General features: G+C 37.3%; 1 protein-coding gene across 1 annotated transcript in view; it reads left to right on the top strand.

Moving 5' to 3' along the window:
• The window catches only part of HUWE1 (HECT, UBA and WWE domain containing E3 ubiquitin protein ligase 1), a 170,831-nt gene that overhangs the window by 55,058 nt on the left and 95,801 nt on the right, over nucleotides 1–19,972 (top strand). The window contains exons 8-20 of the mRNA XM_059385249.1: nucleotides 9,271–9,333; nucleotides 11,265–11,342; nucleotides 12,340–12,387; nucleotides 12,471–12,539; nucleotides 13,020–13,119; nucleotides 14,440–14,540; nucleotides 15,035–15,185; nucleotides 15,321–15,448; nucleotides 16,074–16,214; nucleotides 16,427–16,532; nucleotides 18,678–18,812; nucleotides 19,316–19,417; nucleotides 19,889–19,969. Coding sequence (XP_059241232.1) covers nucleotides 9,271–9,333; nucleotides 11,265–11,342; nucleotides 12,340–12,387; nucleotides 12,471–12,539; nucleotides 13,020–13,119; nucleotides 14,440–14,540; nucleotides 15,035–15,185; nucleotides 15,321–15,448; nucleotides 16,074–16,214; nucleotides 16,427–16,532; nucleotides 18,678–18,812; nucleotides 19,316–19,417; nucleotides 19,889–19,969 — 1,303 coding nt within the window. The remainder of the gene's footprint in view (nucleotides 1–9,270; nucleotides 9,334–11,264; nucleotides 11,343–12,339; nucleotides 12,388–12,470; nucleotides 12,540–13,019; nucleotides 13,120–14,439; nucleotides 14,541–15,034; nucleotides 15,186–15,320; nucleotides 15,449–16,073; nucleotides 16,215–16,426; nucleotides 16,533–18,677; nucleotides 18,813–19,315; nucleotides 19,418–19,888; nucleotides 19,970–19,972) is intronic.

Raw genomic sequence — 19,972 nt, forward strand, 5'->3', positions numbered from 1 at the left:
TATGCCATTTGTTTCCCCCAGGCTCGGTCTATTCCATGTACCTGGCCCCTTTCCTTTCCTGGACAGTGCTAGGTACACTCTTCCTGTAGGATCTCTACACAGCTATGTTCCCAATCTATGGCTTGCTCCTTCATCTTTACCACTATCTCTGCAAGGTCTTTCCTAACATCCTGTTTTAAAATTGGAACACCCTGTGTACTCTTTGTCACCCTCTTTGCTTTTTTTTTCTTTATAACACATAATTACCTACCACCTGATGTTCTATGTATTTAATTAGGTTAGTCTCCCTGCTTACATCTGCTGGTGAAACACTCAAAAAGTGAATATTTTCATTTTTGTTTCTGTCCTTTACAATGTTGTTATTTGTTTGCTTCCTTTTTTATAACCTCTTTGTTGATATTTGATGAAATATTCTCATGGCTTCCTTTAGTTCTTTGTGTATGATTTCCTTTAGCCCTTTGAGCATATCTAAAATTATCTTTGCCTAGTAAGTTGAGTATCTGGATTTACAAACAGTTTTTGTGTTTTTCTCTAGCTTTATTGAAATATATTTGATCTATAATGTGTAAATTTAAGGTTTACAGCATATTGATTTGATACACTTGAATGTTACAAAGTGATTACCATACTAGGATTATCACCTCACATAGTTATTCCTTTTTTGGGGGGAGAACATTTAATATTTACTCTGAGCAACTGATAAATATATAATACAGTATTAACTATAGTCACCATGCTATACATTGGATTCCTAGGTTTTACCATAAAACTGGAAGTTTGTACCCTTTGACCAACATCTTTCCATTTGCCCCAGGCCCTAGCCCCTGGCAACCACCATTCTGTTTCTGTGAGTTCAGCTTTTTAAATTCCACATATAAGTGATATGATACAGTAATTGTCTTTCTGTATCTGACTTGACAGAATAATACTCCTGTGTATGTGTGTCATATTCTTTATCCATTCATCCATAGATGAACACTTAGTTTGTCACCATACGTTCTCTAGTGTGAATAATGTTCCAGTTAATAGGAGAGGGCAAATACCTCTTTGATGTTTTGATATCATTTCCTTTGGATATATACCCAGAATTGGGATTGCTGGGTCATATAGTAGTTCTATTTTTAATTTTTTAAGGATAGCTTTTTTCATAGTAGCGGTACCAATTTACATCCCCACCAACAGTACAAAAGGGTCTCCTTTTCTCCAAATCTTAACCAATACTTGTTAATCTCTTGTCTTTTGGATAGTAGTCTAGATTCTAACAGGTATGGAAGTATCTTATTGTGGTTATGATTTGCATTCCCTGATAAATAGTGTTACTGAACACTGTTTCATATACCTGTTGGTCATTTGTAGGTCTTCTTTGGGAAAATGTGTACTTAAACCCTCTGCCCTTTTTTAAATCATTTTTTGTGTATTGCTGAGTTGTAATGAATTCTTTTAGTGTTCTCTCCCTTGTTTTTTGCCTTTGTTGCTTGTACTAATGGTATCCAAAAAAAGTAATTGTCAAGACCAGTGTCAGGTAGGTTTTACTGTTTTCTTCTAGTAGTTTTACAGTTTCAGGTCTCATGTTGATGTCTTTAATCCATTTCAGGTTTATTTTTTGAGGGGTTAAAAAGAAAGGAGTACATTTTCATTTTTCTGCATTTTGTTAACCAGTTTTCCCAGCACCATTTAGCAAAGAGTCTGTCTTTTCCCCCATTGATTATTCTTGAATCCCTGTCAAATATTAGTTGACCATATATATGAGGGTTTATTTCTGGGCTCTTGTTTCTGTTGGTGTATTTGTCTGTGTTTATGTCAATACCATGCTGTTTTATTGCTCTAGCTTTGTAATGTTTGAAAGCTAGCATGATACCGCTAGCTTTGCGGTTCCTTCTCAAAATTGTGTTAGCTATTTAGGGTCTTTTGTGGTTCCATGTAAATTTGAGGATTTTTTTTTTCTATTTCTCTGAAAAAATGTCATTGGAATTTTAAATAGCAATTACATGCATCTGTAGATGGCCCCTGGATTCTGTGGACTTTTTAACATTCTTGTGATTCATGAACACAGGATATCTTTCCATTTGTGTCTTTAATTTCTTTCATCAGTGTTTCATAGTTTTCAATGTACAGGTCTTTCACCTTGCTTAAATTTATTGCTGTTTCTGGTGCTACTATAAATGGGATTGTTTTCTTTTTAACCTTTTTTGGGGGTGGGGTGGAGAGTGAGCAGGAGTGGGGCAGGGAAGGGCAGAGGGAGAAGGAGAGAAACCCAAGAATCCCAAGCAGGCTAAACACCCAGCACAGAGCCCACCCTGGGGTTCAGTCTCACAACCCTGAGATCATGACTTGAGCTGAAATTGAAGAAATTAAAGATGTTTAACTAGCTGAGCCACTCAAGTGCCCAGGGATTGTTTTCTTAGAAATTTCGTTTTCATATAGTTTATTGTTAATGTATAGAAATGTGGCTGATTTCTGTACATTGATTTATATCCTGCAGCTTTGCTAAATTTATTCTAACGGGTTTTTTTGTGTGGTTTTTAAGGGTTTTTTAATGCATAAGATATCATAAATGGAGACAGTTATACTTCTTGTTTTCTGAAATGGATGCCTTTTATTTCTTTTCTTACCTAATTGTTCTGGCTGGGATTTCTAGTACTATAATTGAATAGGAGTGTTAAGAGTGGGCACCCTTGTCTTGTTCAGGATCTTAGAGGGAGAGCCTTCATCTTCTTACCATTTGAGTATGATGTTAGCTATAAACTTGTCACATATGGCCTTTATTACCTCGTTTTTTACTTTTTATCATGAAAGAATATTGACTTTTTGTCATGTTTTTTTCAGCATCTATTGACATCTTGGATTTTTGTCTTTTATTCTCTTAATGTGGTATGTCATTTATTGGCATGTGTATGATGAACAGTCATTGCATCCCAAGAATATGATGAACAGTCATTGCATCCCAAGAATTAATCCTACTTGATAATTGTATATGATCATTTTAATGTACTATTTCAATGTGGTGTGCTAGTATTTTGATGACAGTTTTTATGTCTTCATTTATCAGGGATGATAGCCTGTTTTCTTGTAGTGTCCTTATCTGGCTTCGCTATCAGGGTAATTTTGGCTTCTTAAAATGAGTTTGGAAGTCTGGCCTCTTCAATTTTTTGGTAAGAAATTGAGAAGGATTGGTGTTAATTCTTTAAATGTTTGATGAATATATACCAGAAAAACCATCTGGTCCTAGGCTTTTCTGTATTGGGTATGTTTTGATTACTGATTTAATCTTCTTTACTCATTATCGGTTTCTTCTGGTTTTCTGTTTCTTCATTATCCACTATTGGTAAGTTCTGTTTTTAAGAAATTTTCCAATTCTTACAGATCATGCAATATGTTGGCAATTTGTAAATATATAGTTTTTTTTTTTTTTTTTACTAAGTTTTTAAATTCTAATTCCAGTATAGTTAACATACAGTGTTTTATTAGTTTTGGGAATACAGTATAGTGATTCAACAACTCTTATAAAAAAAATTTTAAGATTATTTATTTATTTATTTGAAAGAGATCACAAGTAGGCAGAAAGGCAGGCAGAGAGAAAGAGGAAGGGAAGCAGGTTCTTCTCTCAGCAGAGAGCCCGACGTGAGGCTTGATCCCAGGACCCTGGGATCATGACGCGAGCTGAAGGCAGAGGCTTTAATCCCCTGAGCCACCCAGGTGCCCCAACAACTCTTAACATTACTCAGTGCTCATCATAAGTGTACTCTTACACCCCACGACCTATTTCACCCATCTCTCTCTCCACCTCCCAACCAGTAGCCATCAGTTTGTTCTCTATAATGAAGACTTGGTTTGTGTCTCTCTCCTTTTTTAAATTCCACTTACAGGTGAAATAATTTCACTTATCCTTTCTATCTTAATCTTTTCTATCTATATGGTATCATTTGTAATGCCTCCTCATTTCTGATGTAAGTTTTCACTCCTATTTTCTTAGTCTATCTAGAATTTCATCTATTTCATTTATCTGTTCAAAAAAACCCTTGGGTATTTTGTTTTGGTTTTTTGGGGGAGTCTCTATTTCATTTATTTCTGCTGTGATCATTATTATTTCCCTGCCTTCTACTAACTTCAGGATTTGTTTGTTCTTTTGTATCCTTGAGTTATAAAGTTAGGTTGTGTATTTGAGATCTTTCTTGTTTTTTACTGTAGTCATTTATCCCTATAAACTTCTCTCTTCTACTTTTGGTAGAAGAGTTTTGATAAGTTTTGATAGGCGTCCATTGTCTTTTGACCTGGTATTTTTAAATTTCCCTTTTGACTTCTTTTTTTTTTTTTTGAGTCATTGGTTCTTCACAAGTGTATTGTTTACTTTCCACATATTGTGAATTTTCCAGTTTTCCTCCTGTTAATTGATTTCTAGTTTTATACCATTGTGGTTAGGAAAGATACTTGGTGTAATTTCAGTCTCTTCAATTTGCTAAGACTTATTTTGTAACTTATATGTAATCTATGTGGATGAATGTTCTATGTGCAGTTGAGAAGAGTGTGTATTCTGCTATTCAGTCAAATGTTCTGTATATTCCTGGTAGGTTGCCATTTCAATAATACGGATGGAGCTTTCTAGAAAGTATTACGCTAAGTGAAAAATCAGAGAAAGACCAATACCATAGGATTTCAGTATTTGTGGAATTTAAGAAACAAAACAAGCAAAGGGAAAAGATAGGCAAACCAAGAAACACACTCTTATCTATAGAGAACAACCTGATGGTTACAGGGTGTAGATATTGGGGGGTTGGGTTAAATAGGTAATAGGGATTAAGCAATACACTTGCGATGAGCACTGACTGGCTGTTGAATGAAAGTGTTGAATCATTATATTGTACACCTGAAACTAATATCACACTGTATTAACTGGAATTTAAATAAAAACTTTTTTTGAAAGGTATAGTTTAAATTCAACATTTCCTTATATTCTGTTGGGACAGTTTATCCATTGGTGAAAAAAGTAAAGTATTGACATCCCCTATCATCTGTTATTAATCTGTTTCTCCCTTCAGATCTGTTAGTATTTGCTTTTAATGTATTTGGGTGCTCCAGTATTGTATGTATATAATTTACAATTGCTATATACTCTTTGAATTAACCCCTTTATTATTATATAATGACCTTCTTTGTCTTTTTTTTTTTAAGATCTTGTTTATTTATTTGACACAGAGAGAGATCACAAGTAGGCAGAGAGGCAGGCAGAGAGAGAGGGGGAAGCAGGCTCCCTGCTGAGCAGAGACCCCGATGCAGGGCTTGATCCCAGGACCCTGGGATCACAACCCGAGCCAAAGGCAGAGGCTTAACCCACTGAGCCACCCAGGTGCCCCTCTTTGTCTCTTGTTATAGGTTTTTAGTAAAAGTATTTTGTCTGATACAAGTACAGCAACCCATGCTCTCCTTCTGTTTCTGCTGCATAGAATATCTTTTTCATTCCTTCACTTTGACTCTGCATGTATCCTTAAAGCCGGAGTAAGTCCCTTGTAAGCTGCTGAGACTTCGTTTAAATTTTATTTAAATTCAATTAATTAACATATATGTTATTTGTTTCGGGGGTACAGGTCTGTAATTCATCAATCTTATATAATATCCAGTGCTCTTTACAACAGATACCCTCCCCAGTGTCCATCACCCACTTAGCCCAACCCTCCACCCCTCTCTACTCCAGCAACCTCCATAAGAGCCCTTATGCTTTGTCTCCCTCTCTGTGTTTGTCTTGTTTCATTTTTTCTCTCTTCCCCTCTGATCCTCTGCCTTGTTTCTTAAATTCCACGTGTCAGTGAGATCATATGATAATTTTCTTTCTCTGATTGACTTATTTCATTTAGTATAATACCCTCTAGTTCATCCATGTTGTTGCACATGGCAAGATTTCGTTTTTGATGGCTGCATAATATTCCTCTGTGTGTGTGTGTGTGTGCGTGTGTGTGTGTAGTTATATACCACATCTTTATCCATTCATCTGTCAATGGACATCTGGGCTCTTTCCATAATTTAGCAACATTGATGCTATAAACATTGGGGTGCAGGTGACCCTTCAGATCACTACATTTGTATCTTTGGGGTAAATATCCAGTAGTGCAATTGCTGGGTTGAAGGGTAGCTTTATTTTCAACTTTTGGAGGAACCTCCATACTGTTTTCCAGAGTGGCTGCACCAGCTAGAAGGGTTCCCTTTCTCCACATTCTTGCCAACGTCTGTTGTTTCCTGATTTGTTAATTTTAGCCATTCTGACTGATATGAGGTCGTATCTCATTGTGGTTTTGATTTGTATTCCCCTGATGCCAAGTGATGTTGAATACTTTTTCTTGTGTCTTTTGGATGTCATCTTTGGAGAAATGTCTCTTCATGTCTTCTGTCCATTTCTTGATTCGGTTTTGTTTTTTTAATCCAGCCAGCCATACCGTGCCTTTTAATTGGAAAATCAATACATCTGCATTTAGAGTAATTATTGATAGGGGAGGACTTAGTAATGCCATCTTACTGTTTTCTGGCTGTTCTGTATTGTCCTGTCCTTTATTCCTCTCTCCCTGCCTTTCTTTATGAACTGATGGTTTCCCATAGTAGTATGCTTTGATTCCTTTTTGTTTATCTTTTTTCTATCTAATCTAGGTTTTTGTTTTGTGGTTACCATGAGCTTTACATAAAACATAGATAAGTTTTTTTTAAGCTGATAACAACTTTGGTCACACACAAATACTCTACCCTTTAACTTCCAACCTTATTTTATGTTTTTAATGTTCAGTTTACCTCTTCTCAAATTGTATATTCATTAATAAATTATTTTAGCTCTTACTATTTTTTAATATTTTTGTCCTTTGAACTTTATCATCCATGGGTGATCATTTGTTTATTTTTTTTTGTTGTTAATTTTCACAAACCCTTGTGTCAGAATTGACTTTCAATAGATCACAGTGAGGATTCTGCTCTCCCGATCCAGAAGCAGGTCATCTATGAATGGTTTATCTCCAGGTTCCCACAAATGTGCATTGTGTGACAGCAAGGGGGCAGCCCTCTTTCTGGCCATATCCCATTTCCTGGGATGAGCAGCTGTACGCACCGGACCCTGGCCCCAACAGGTGGCAGGGACGGTGGGGAACTGGCTGGCTGAGGCCAGCTGAGGCCCCATGACCCTGCTGTATTATTATTCCGCCTGGGTAGGATCCTGACTTAGAGGCATTCAGTCATAATCCCACAAATCATACCTTCACCCATGGGTGATTCTTTAAGACCATGTTCTCCTGGGGCTCCTCAGAGTGTCAGTAGCTGGTTCATAGGCCACTGCAGGGTATGTAGCTGGGACCAAGGTCTTTTAAGTCTGTTACCCAGTAGGCAATTGGATGAGACTCTCCACCACCCCCATCCTTGGGTTTATGGGGCTAGGTTCCCCAACTCCAACAAAGGCACTTTTGTTCATGGGTGGATGCCAGGTGTTGCATAGGGGCAGTGAGATATGTCTTATTTGGCCATAATGCTGACATCACTGCTTATGCTCATGTTGCTGTAATTTCTTTTTCCTTTGTGTGTTTCATAGTCTTGTTTCTTTGTATACCTCATAGTTTTTTTTGTTGTTGTTGTATGGTGGACATTTTTAATACTATAATGTGGCTACTTTGGAAATCAAATTCTCACCCTTCACCAGGGTTTGTTGTTATGGTTTGTTGTTGTTTCTTTAGACTTTCCTGACCTGATTTCATAATTATGTGATCATCAGAATCTATGCTCTTAGATTAGTGGTTAGCTAGTGATTTGCCTTAAACTCCTGAACAAAAAAAATACATACTTCCCTGCACAGGTAGGTTCTGTGTATATGTTAGTATCTTCAATGGCAATACTCATATCTTCACTGCTTAACCAGGATGCTTATAAACTCTGCCTTAGCCTTCACTTGTGACTTGAACAGAGCCTGATGACCACCCAGGCATGTAAAACTTAGGGCTTTCTCGGGACTTTCCTGAGAATGTGCTTAACCTTGGACATACATGTGGCCTCCTAGATTCCCAGGAGTCTGTGAAACTTTTCCAAGCCCTTATTCTCTGAAGCATCTCACACCCTAGCCTTTTCCCCTCAAGCTTTTCAGTTTGTCTGTTGTTGAACACAATTGTTTGCCTTGTCCCATGAAGCAGGGATTAATGCATTTGCTATTTAATGTTTTCAACAAATGTTCACCCCACCCTTGGGAGCATTCCAAATCAAGCAAAAATGTTTGATATCTTAAGCACTGTTGAAAATGCAAGCGATGGGGTGCCTGGGTGGCTCAGTGGTTTGGGCTGCTGCCTTCCGCTCGGGTCATGATCTCAGGGTCCTGGGATCGAGCCCCGCATCGGGCTCTCTGCTCCGCAGGAAGCCTGCTTCCCTCTCTCTCACTCTCTATCTCTGCCTGCCTCTCGGCCTACTTGTGATCTCTGTCTGTCAAATAAATAAATAAAATCTTAAAAAAAAAAAAAAAGAAAATGCAAGCGAGTTTATTAAGCAAGAATATATGGCTAGAGGTTTGGGTTTGAAGGCCAGTAAATAGTGCACAATTTAGTCATTCTCCCCCATTACCTTAGAGGCTAGTGTTGATGAGTTTTTAGACTTTGTGGTGGCAGAGCTTAGTAGAAGTAAGCAGTAGAATCTTCTCCTTTGCAGCTTGGTTCATGTTTAAAAATGGGACTGTATGGGGTGCCTGGGTGGGTCAGTGGGTTAAGCCTCTGCCTCCAGCTCATGTCATGATCTCAGGGTCTTGGGATTGAGCCCCGTGTCGGCTTCTCTCTGCAGCAGGGAGCCTGCTTCCTCCTCTCTCTCTGTCTGCCTCTCTGTCTACTTGTGATCTCTCTCTCTCTGTGTCAAAAAAATAAATAAAATCTTTTTAAAAAGTGGGACTGTAGAGCATGTGATTCCTCACTGTAGTGAAGAAGGTGATACAAGCTGAGAGCATGGAAAGCATAATGGAGTACTGAAGGCCTGATGGGATAAAACTGACCTGTCAGCAAGTATGACAACAGGCATTTACAGTGCAATAGTTGCTTATGTTCTTCCCAGTAGCATCCTTACAGAAAGTGAAATTTATCTCATTGGAGAAATCCCCTTTAGGCAGACCATCTTGCCTTGGGTCTTAAGTCCTTGCTTCTATTTGCTCCCTCTGTTGGACTTTCATAGTGGATGTCTTCTCAACACCGTATTCCAGGCAGCCGCATACTCTTAAATATTTTATACACAGGGCTAACTTTAAGCACTATTTTAACCCTGTCTTTTTCCTTTTTTAAGAGTTGGGGTGGAAAGGAGAACGGCTTTGGACTTGCAGAATGTTGTAGAGACTTGCATATGATGGTAAGTAATTCTGGGGTATTGGTGTCTTTTGGCAGAGTTATGTGTGGTCTCTTTTTGAGCCTTACTTTATGGTAAGGCTCAAATATATGGTATATTAAGTTGCCGCTTCAAATCAGGCAGGACCTTTGAGGAACCTGAGCTCAATTGAGACATAACACACCTCATCTAGAAATGCTTGGGCCCTCAGTGTGCTGACAGTAGGAAGAATCTCAGAAACACGGTGTATGTTCATACCCAGCTCTTGAGTAGAAAGCTGTATTTGGTAAATAGGTTTAAAAGTGTTGAAAAAATCCCAGAAAGTGTATTTGTTTGCATTCTCTTACTGGAACTATTGGAACTCTGGGCAGTATAGCATGGTTTTTAAGAATGGATGCTTGGGGAATAGTCCTGCCATGAAGGTTATTGAGAACTTAAAATGTTCTGTGTGTTTTAAATGTTTACTCTTCATGTTCTGTCCTTATACCTTTCATCCATGCTTTGGATAAAAGGTTAGGGCATCCTCCCTTCTGCTTTGATAGGTTGTTTTGGAACCACAAGGCACAATTGGATTTGTTAAAAACGGTTCTGTGCCAAGAAGCAATTATATTTTCCAACAGATGTTAGAAAATTTGTCAGTTTGTCATGCACAGGACAAATAGCTGTAATGAAATTTAGTGAATTTATCTTAGCAAGCTTTTCCCCCCTGGGAAGATGGGTTTTTTTTCTGGTCGAAGAAAACTACAAATTAAAATAAATTACTTTCCTACCTTAGTTGGTATACTTTCTTTAGTGTGTGTTATATGAATGAATATTGGGTAATACAGAGGTTAGTGTTATCTATTTATTAAAGCTACATAAATCTTAAAGAGTATTCAGCTTGGAATTCTAATTAAGAGAAAATAACTTTCATCTTAAATTTGGTTAATTCTGAGCTTCCTTTTGTATATCAAGCTTGTTCTTTACCCTTTGTCAAAACAGTGTGATAACACTGTACTGTTTGTATGCTGTCTGTCTGGGGCCCAATCTGTGTTAAGAAATCACACATCCTTTTATTTATTGATATTTGGTATATCAGTGAGACTTTGAAAAATATGTGTATTTTTTTTTTTTTTTAAATTTCCATGCATATTTTTATTTTTGTCAAATTTTTAGTATTATAATCTCACAAAAAAAATATGTGTATTTTAAAAGGGAATAATGCATATGCATGTTTTTAAAAATACATATATACATGCAACTTTAAAATAATTGTATACTGTAATTCTTTCGATTTTAAAAATTTATATAATTCCTCATTTCAGAGGCAACCACTGCTACTGGTTTCTTTTAAGGATTCATTTTAATGGGCATGCTGTTGTCATCTTAATTTTGTTTTTGCTTTTCAGAGTTAAAGTGGATTTTTGTCATGGTCTGATTTATATTGACTTGGTATTCACCTATGCAGAAAAGCATTTTGAGACCATGGGAAGTGGTGTAGAATGGTATGAAAGGGTATTTAAAGAATTAAGAAGGCACAGTTTGAAAAACTATTTCAAACGGTGATGATATACACTAAAGTTTCCATAAAAATGTTCTTTTCCACTCCCAAGTTGGTACTTAGACCCTTGTATTTGTTCTCCATCCTTTCTTGGATTCTTATTCATTATTGCTTGGCAGACTTGCCTCTCCTTTTCCTCTTGAGAATAGCCACAGTCAGAATTAATCTCTTGAAATAAAGGGCGGCTGATAACTTATAAGTAAGAAATGTGAAGGCTTTTGGAGCTCTGGTCGCCATCATCCTGATTTTGTGTTATAAGCTATCTGAGCTCTGCTAAGATGAGGGGTGAAGGCACTGTAGCTGCTGACTACACTGCTCATTCTGCTGCTACAGTGAGTTGGACAGGTGGTTAGGACTTTGGAGGAAGATTTGAGGAGAAGACATTATCTGATTCTTTCATGTGCTTTATACACAGAAATACCCACCCAGTGCAACTACACTACACTTTGAATTCTATGCAGACCCTGGGGCCGAGGTCAAAATCGAGAAAAGGGTGAGTCTCATTGACTTGTTCTGATAGAGTCTATGATGTACTGTAACTGGGGTTGACTTCTGGGACTCCTCAGTTAAATGAAGGGATGGTTTTGAGCTTCATTGCTGCCCTCCCAAATTAAACATAGCTAGTACCTTCTCAGAAATAACTATTCATTGTATGCCCAGCTCTGATAAGTTTACTTATGTTGGAGCTGCTGAAAGACAGGACTCCCCTGTGAGGCATTGCCATAACTTGGTGCATTTTTCTGTACTTAGCCAGTTTGTAAGAAGCCTGTATATTGCTTACAAGGTCCTGCTTCAATTCTCTAGTCATTCCATATTCTTTGAGGAGGTACTAAAATTCAGTTTTGTTTATAAGTAGCTTAGTGAATAGATTTTTTTCTACCTGTAGCATAATTTCTAGATCAATGGTGCCGTGAAAACAGCTGTAGTACATATTTAGAGTGGAAGCCATTTTCATGGATTTGGTCTTTGCTATGAATACAGAGGCTGTGGGAATTAAGCTAGGTTTAAAAAAAGGGTAAGGGAGAGAAAAGAGACAATACAGAGAACAAATTGGTGGTTGCTGGAGTGGAGGTGGGTGGGGGAGTTAAATAATAAAGGGAATTAAAAGTAACCCTTACCATGATGAGCACTGAGTAATGTGTGGAAGTGCTGAATCATTATACTGTACACTTGAAACAAATACAACAGTGTATGTTAATTATACTTCAATTAAAAAATAAAACTTTTAAAAGGGATAAGGAAGAATATTATGTCTGACTGTGTGCATTATATTTTGATACTGTTGTCTTCAAAGAAGCTTTTTTGAGAATATTCTGTATATAAAATGGGTATTTTGGGGGACTCTAAAGTTACCTTAATTTTAAGAGCATTCAGTTAGGCTTCAACCTAGGGTGACATCTTAGTATTCAGACAGCTCTCTTTTAGTCTTATGGAACGGGAAGCTAAGGTATTAACATTGACTTCTGACAACTCTATCTTTTTAATTTCAGACAACTAGTAACACACTACATTATATTCACATAGAGCAACTTGACAAGGTAAGAGGAATCTTTGACTGTTGGCCAGTTTCCTAACATTCAGTTTATTTTTTGTTCCTAACCAGTTTTTTTTTCTAATGTAGATTTCAGAAAGCCCTTCCGAAATCATGGAATCGCTTACCAAAATGTATAGCATTCCTAAGGACAAGCAGGTATGATAGGTCCTAATATTTATCTAAAGGGTGTGGATTGTCATCCATGTAGATTAATGGTACTTACTGGGCTGGGAGACAGCATATCAGAAAGGAAGGAGTCAGATCATGGGTAAATTAGCCTCTGAGCCTTAGTTTCCTCATCTTTTATGAGGCCAGCACCTGCTCACTTCCTAGTTAGGTTTTTATGAGAATTGAGAAAGACATAAGCTGCTTTACTCATCATGCAAAATGGAGTGTTAGTATCAACACTTTACATATGAAAGAGAAAACATTTAGTTGTGTTTTTTCTGGCCATTCTTATGGTGATAAAATATTTGATTAATAACAATCAGAACTCTTGTGAATGTCTTCAGCTTGTTGCCAAGAACTATCACTATACCATTTTACCAAATACCCCAGTAGGTAAGATTTAGCCATTAGAAAGTACATTCTCCATTTTCATTGGTTTCCTGATTTAGGTCTTCTATTCCTACACAGATGCTGTTATTTACACACATACGGCTGGCCCATGGCTTTTCTAATCACAGGAAACGATTGCAGGCTGTTCAAGCCAGGCTGCATGCAATATCTATACTAGGTAAGAGACTATAACACTATAAATAACAGGCCCTGATTAGGCAGTTTAGACATGATTTCCTTTGAGCTTCATCTATGTCTTTGTTGCTGTGAGGCTTAATTGTAGTTATCTAGGTGGCAAATTAATTTGTAAAATTGCCTGCATTTCTAATGTTCACTATATTCATCATTCTTGAGCTTGTTAATGTTGTATTAGAAAGCAGTATAATACTTAACAAATGTATTGCCTGGGTTTAGTCTGGATTTTGGCCCTTTTTCTTTTAGATGGATGTTCAGGTAGTCCTCTCTCCTAGCCCCTATTCGTCCTTTTGCCATTTCATCTTCCTCTTCTGTCCTGTCAGTAGTACAATTTTGAAGTTAGAAGATATTAATTAAGAAGTCAATACTGTGTATTTTACTTTTACTTCAGAGTGGTAGAATGGAAAGGACATTGGTTTTGGAATCAGTCCTGGGCTCTCATCCGGATTCTGCAGATGATTAGTGCTACATGTTTATGCTTTTGGCCTGTTTCTTCATTTAATATTGGGGTAGCGCTTACCTTATAGACTGATACAAGGATTAAATGAAAACCTATAAAGCACCTAGCACAGGCTAGGCACTTAGAAGGTATGAAATGGTAGCTGCTGTTGATATTACCAGCTTTTGTTATGTTATTTGTTTTTCTCCTCTTTTAAACTATGAGTTCTTGAAGTGAAATTCATACTCTTCTTTTTGTACTCAAACCTCGCATAACTTCTGGCACATTAATGGATACATGTTTGTTTAACTAAATGAATGTGTTTGAATCCATTAGTTGCACTTCAGGAGACCGTGTCTACTATTACGTCTGTGTGGGATTCATTGAAAGTGGATTATACACATTCTCAACTTTTACTCCACAGTGTCATTTACAAGTTTCTGACTTAGTCTGTGGTAGTCCAAAATTCTGTTCTTTACAGCCTATATAAGTGTTTCTAATGAAAAACAGAAGTATCACATGAAGAGACTAGTCTTCGTGTGAAGTGTATACGAAAGGCCTAATAGTTGCTCTATCAAGTAGTGATACTATAAAAAATTAGCTCTTCACTTTCTCTTCATACTTCCATTCCCAAAAATCCTTGCTCATGACTACCAGTACTAATAATAGGAGAATCTATCAATTTGGAGGATATTTAAGGCTTATCACCCTATTTGATCAATCTTCCAAAATTCAGTGATTCTGCCCTCCAATGCTGGTTGGAAGGAACTCTTTTCCCAGAATCAGTAGGTGCCAAAGGTTTGTCATTGGGCAGTGGCTTGACCACTGCCTTCTTGCCTAAAGTGTTTATTTCTCCTTTTGCAGTGTATTCCAATGCCTTGCAGGAGTCAGCAAACAGTATCTTATATAATGGGTTGATAGAGGAGTTGGTAGATGTCCTTCAGATAACAGATAAGCAGCTTATGGTAAGTATTAATATTCTAATGTGTATGTCAGGCTCGTGTGTATTTTGCTTATTTTCCTTTTGGTTTCTCCCAGGGGTTTAGAATGAGTTCCAGAAGGGGAGTTTAGTTGTGTTACATCTTCCTCTTTGGATATTTAGCTACAAAATTAAGGGCTGGATTTTCAATGTTATTCTCAACAGACCTCCATCTACCCCAAACCTTTAACAGTAGAATGACCTTAATTTTGAGTTCTGGATATTAGCAACATGGTTCAATCATCTACCTTTTTTTATTTAAGATTTATTTTATTTATTTATTTTAGAGTGTGTGGGGGAAGGGGTGGAGGGAGAGGATCTCAAGCTGACTCTGTACTGAGCACAGGACTCAATCTCACAGCCATGAGATCATGACCCAAGTGGAAATCACGAGTCAGATGCTTACCTGACTGAGCCACCCAGGTGCCCCCAGTCATCAACTTATTTAATATATCACATGTTTACCTTCTGTTTTCGTAGGAGATTAAAGCTGCTTCTTTACGAACATTAACATCAATTGTCCATTTGGAGAGAACTCCCAAACTCAGCAGTATTATTGACTGTACTGGAACTGCCTCTTACCATGGATTTTTGCCTGTACTTGTGCGGAACTGTATCCAAGCCATGATTGGTAAGTTTTGATGATTATTCTTTAAGCTAGCAGAAACTTCACCCTTGCTTTTATCAGTCTTTGTTTAACATCTTGCCCTCTTAACATCATATTCTGAGCTTGCTTTTTTTCTGTCTCTCCCAACTTCCCATATAGATCCTTCCATGGATCCATACCCTCACCAGTTTGCCACTGCTCTCTTCTCTTTTTTATACCATCTGGCCAGCTACGACGCTGGTGGTGAAGCCTTGGTCTCCTGTGGAATGATGGAAGCCTTATTGAAGGTGCCTTGTTTTTTTGTTTGTTTTTTGGGTATTTTTTTTTTAATACATCTGTGGGGAAATCAACTAAAAGCAGGTGTAGAGTTACAGGTTTGGAACGGTTAACAGTGAGAGCAGATAGCATAAGGAAGCTTACCCAGAAAATGTTCTTAATTTTTCTAGTTTGGTATTCTAGTTATCTATCTCATTAACAGCTTTTAAGTGCAGCTTAATTATTAAGAATTGATCATAGTGTAGCTTGGTCTGAGAGTCAGGAGGCTCCAGGTACTCTCCAGGTACTAGTCATGACTAGCCATACCATGACCTTAAGCTGTTACTCCAAAGAAAAAATATGTAAAGGTACTTTGTAAATTGTGCTGTTAAGGTACATTGGTTTTACTTTGTGCTTGGCACTGGACACCAGCGTTTTTCTCCCTGAATATTTTATTTAAACTTGAAAAGTAATTTTATGTCCCCGTTGAGTCCCAGAAGTAATAGAGCTAACATTTGACAAACACCTATTTTTTCCTCCCACACAGTATTTGCCTCCTTGAGACCCTAGACTGCATGTTTCCAAAAGAATACATTATTCACAGTTTTGTGTCTCTTCTTTTGATTGGCTTTGTCTTTTTTTTTCTCTCCTCAATAGGTTATAAAGTTTCTTGGTGATGAACAAGACCAGATAACATTTGTCACCAGAGCTGTTAGAGTGGTTGACCTTATCACCAACCTGGACATGGCAGCTTTTCAATCCCATAGTGGACTTTCTATCTTCATTTATAGACTCGAGGTATTATTATACAAGGAGTACTTGGCCTAGACATACCCAGCCAGTAAAAGATGAACCTAGGAAGTATCCTAATAACTCTAAAGAGCCATCTTAGCCCTTTTCTGTTTTTAGAAACCAATTTTATAATCTGCCTGTGACATTCTTTCATTATAATTATTTTTAACTCCTGGTATATATGTAGGATTTTCTTACTACTTTTCCCTTGATTGTAGCATGAAGTAGATTTGTGTCGGAAAGAATGTCCATTTGTGATCAAGCCAAAGATCCAGAGACCCAGTACTACACAAGAAGGAGAAGAAATGGAAACTGATATGGATGGTAATTAACAGTTACTAAGTCAGTATTTTTGTGCTTGGCATTTTCTTATCATCCAGCCCCAATTTTCATTCTTCCTCCTCATAAATTCCAAAGTGCACAAGTGACTTGAGTGTGTATTTTCAGCAACAAAGCAGTATTTTTCTACATAAGTAATTTGTGTATTTTTCGTGAGGATAATTATAAAAGGAGGAGGCACAAGTTGTTGGGAATAGCAGTGGAAAGTGAAGCAGATGGTAGAGCTGCAGTAGAGCACTACAGTCACTCTATGGGATGTTAATCTGTTTTATTTCAAGGCTTAATAGCTGTTTTCTAAGTATTGGTTCATTATCTTCCTATTCCCACTAAAATGTAAGCTCCATGAGATCAGGGTACTGTTTTGTTCACTGCTCTATCTTCAGCAGTGTCTGATAAATCGTAGGTGTTTAAATAATGTGTTTGAGAAAGATAAGGAGAATTAGACCCTAAAATGGAAACTGTCGGGTTATTTTGAGAAGGAACAGGAGAGGTGAAGAAGTTGTTGAATAGGGAACATATTTTAAACCATAAAGCCAAAAAGCTAGATAACCAGATATTCTTAATCTTTGGGTGCATCATCATGTGTGTCCTTTTTTTTTAACACTCTCCCTGCCCCCCCATGCATAATTCATAGTAATAGTAATAAAAGCAAAAAACCATTCCCCAAAACAGCTTTCTTAGAATTCAGATTCTTACCTTAATGACCCAGGATGTCATTACATGAATCTGTTATCATGCTTATGATAAAGGTACCAGAATTCATAATGGTTTCATTCTCAACACTCAGTACCCATAGGATACTGTTCCTTTTTTTCTGTTATCTTTCCTGAACACAGTTATTTACATGCATTGTTGCCCCTAGGAACTCCTTTACCCAGTTTCTGTCTCTGGTTTATTGTGGGCAAGCTGGCATTTGAGTTAATGGGTGAGATCCCAGAGTGTTGATTAAAATGTGACATCTACTAAATAAAAGACTATTTAAAAGCCTCATTATTTATTATAAATCAGGTGTTACCAAATTTGAATATGCATAAGAATAAATTAAAGTGCTTGCTGAAGATGTAGATCTCAGGGGCACCTGGGTGGCTCAGTTGGTTAAGCGTCCAACTCTTAATTTCAGTTCAGGTCATGATCTCAGTATCCTGAGATTTAGGCCCACATCAGGTTCTGTGCTCATTGTGGAGTCTGCTTGAGATTCTCTCTCCCTCCCCCCACACCCTAACTTGTGCACTTGTGTTCTCTCTCTCAAATAAAATAAATAAAATTTTTAAAAAGTTATAGATCTCATCTGCAATGTTTGATTCAGAAGTGTGCAAGTGTAGACCAGAAAGATCCACACTTTAAAAAAATTGTTTAAAGATTTTATTTATTTAGAGAGAGTATGTATAAGTTGGTGGGTGGGGACAGGAGAGGGAGAGAGAATCTCAAGCAGGCTCCCTGCAGAGTGCAGAGCCCTACTTGGGGCATGACCCCATAACCCTGAAGATTGTAACCTGAGCTGAAAACAAGAGTTGGACTCTTAAACAACTGAGCCACTCAGGCATCGCAGGAAATTCACATTTTTAATAACTAATCCAGGTGATTCTGATGTATTTGTAGAGGAAAATTTATATTCTATAAAAGGGTTACAAAACTATGAGTGTGTGCTGCCTTTATATAAGTAGGCACAAGTATGTATGTTTGTGTATGTATAAAAAGGTTGGAAGAAAGTATTTCCAGTGTAAGCAGTGGTTTAATACTGTAGAAACTGTATTATATTTTATAAATTATAAGAAGTAATTATGTATTTTGTACTTCATTAAAATTAGAAAAAGCTTTACCCATAGTCTGCTACCCACTAGTAGTGTGTGAAATTGCATGTTTTACTTACCATTGTTTCTCCTCCCACATTTGGTGGGTGAGAAATATTGAAGGGGATTTCTTTTGAAGGATTGTTTTTAACTTGCATTTCTTAAATAACTAGTGCTGTTAAATATTCCTCTATTTGTGGAAAGCTTACATTTTTATTTTGAGTTTCGATATCTGTCACCATTTTTTGTATCATTTATCTCACCTTAATGGGAAAAATTTTTTCATTCTTTTGGCGGTGCTTTATTCTAACAAGTTTCTTTATCATAACTTTTACTTTAGTTACAGATGTGACTATGGAAAGTAGTCCAGGCTCATCCATCTCTGTGGAGCACCGGCTAGATGTTGAATTAAGGGCATCCAGTTCTAGCAGCAGCACTAGCATCTCCTCTGGCTCTGGCCCTGGCCCCCGTCCTGGTGGGTAGACAAGTAGATACACAGTCTTCCACAATGTATTACTAAACTAGTCAAGGAGGTACTTTGGGAACAGCTTTAGTGATACATTTGGAGGTTTGTTTCTTAGGACTATGCATGTTACTTTGCCTTTCTGGTATCCATTTTCTCATATTAACATTTATTTCATAGCATTTCATAGCTTTCCAACTGTTCACATGTTGATTATTTTATCAAAGCACCCATGTCAGCAGATAATACCTAAAACAGAAACTGAGGATCCCAGAGTTAATCTTTTTACTTGTCTTTTCCTTTTAGTATTAGTTTTGTGTAGCCCTTGGTGATTTATTTTCCCATTTTTAAAGCTTAGTAAGTATGTACTCTTCCCAACATCCAGAGATCTCATTTCGAATATCTGCTGGTGTTGATATAGTGTATATGCTTCTCTTAAAAATTTGTTTTATGTGCCTACTTATTGTGGTCTGATGGTGAACTCAGTATAATCCTCCATCTTTCTCTCTTGCCAGGAGTCCAGTGTATTCCACAAAGAGCGGCACTTCTCAAATCCATGTTGAATTTCCTCAAGAAGGCCATTCAAGACCCAGCTTTCTCAGATGGCATACGACATGGTATTTGATTTTAGATTCTTTCTTGAAGGATATCTGACTCTTTCCAAAGATGTAGTTCTTTCGATACTGATGCTACTCTTGTTTTATAAAACAGGCTTAAGAAAAGGCATGCCATGCTTTTAGTCTTTTAGTGTCACTTTTCCTAGACCTAAGGATTCTCTAGCTATTTTCATAATGATTGACCTATTTTTTTCCTTTTTCAGCTTTTGACTCTGTGCTCACTTCCAGTCTGCTACTCCACTTTGTCTATGTCTGTATTCTTTTGTTCTTTGACCCACTGTTAAGAGGCTATTTCATGGACAAGGAATAAATAATATAGGAGGAACTAAGTAGAAACCATTAGACTGGAATCAACACAGGATGTTTACCACAGTGGTGGTATATATAATGCATTGTTCTATCATCTCTACCTATCAGACTACTTCTATGCTGATCATATTCTCTTTGATGTTCACTTTTCTTTTCTCTTAGTGATGGATGGTTCTCTCCCTACCTCCCTGAAGCACATCATCAGTAATGCAGAATACTATGGCCCATCACTCTTCCTCCTCGGTA

Source organism: Mustela nigripes, chromosome X, assembly GCF_022355385.1.
Source record: "Mustela nigripes isolate SB6536 chromosome X, MUSNIG.SB6536, whole genome shotgun sequence".
Classification (NCBI taxonomy): domain Eukaryota; kingdom Metazoa; phylum Chordata; class Mammalia; order Carnivora; family Mustelidae; genus Mustela; species Mustela nigripes.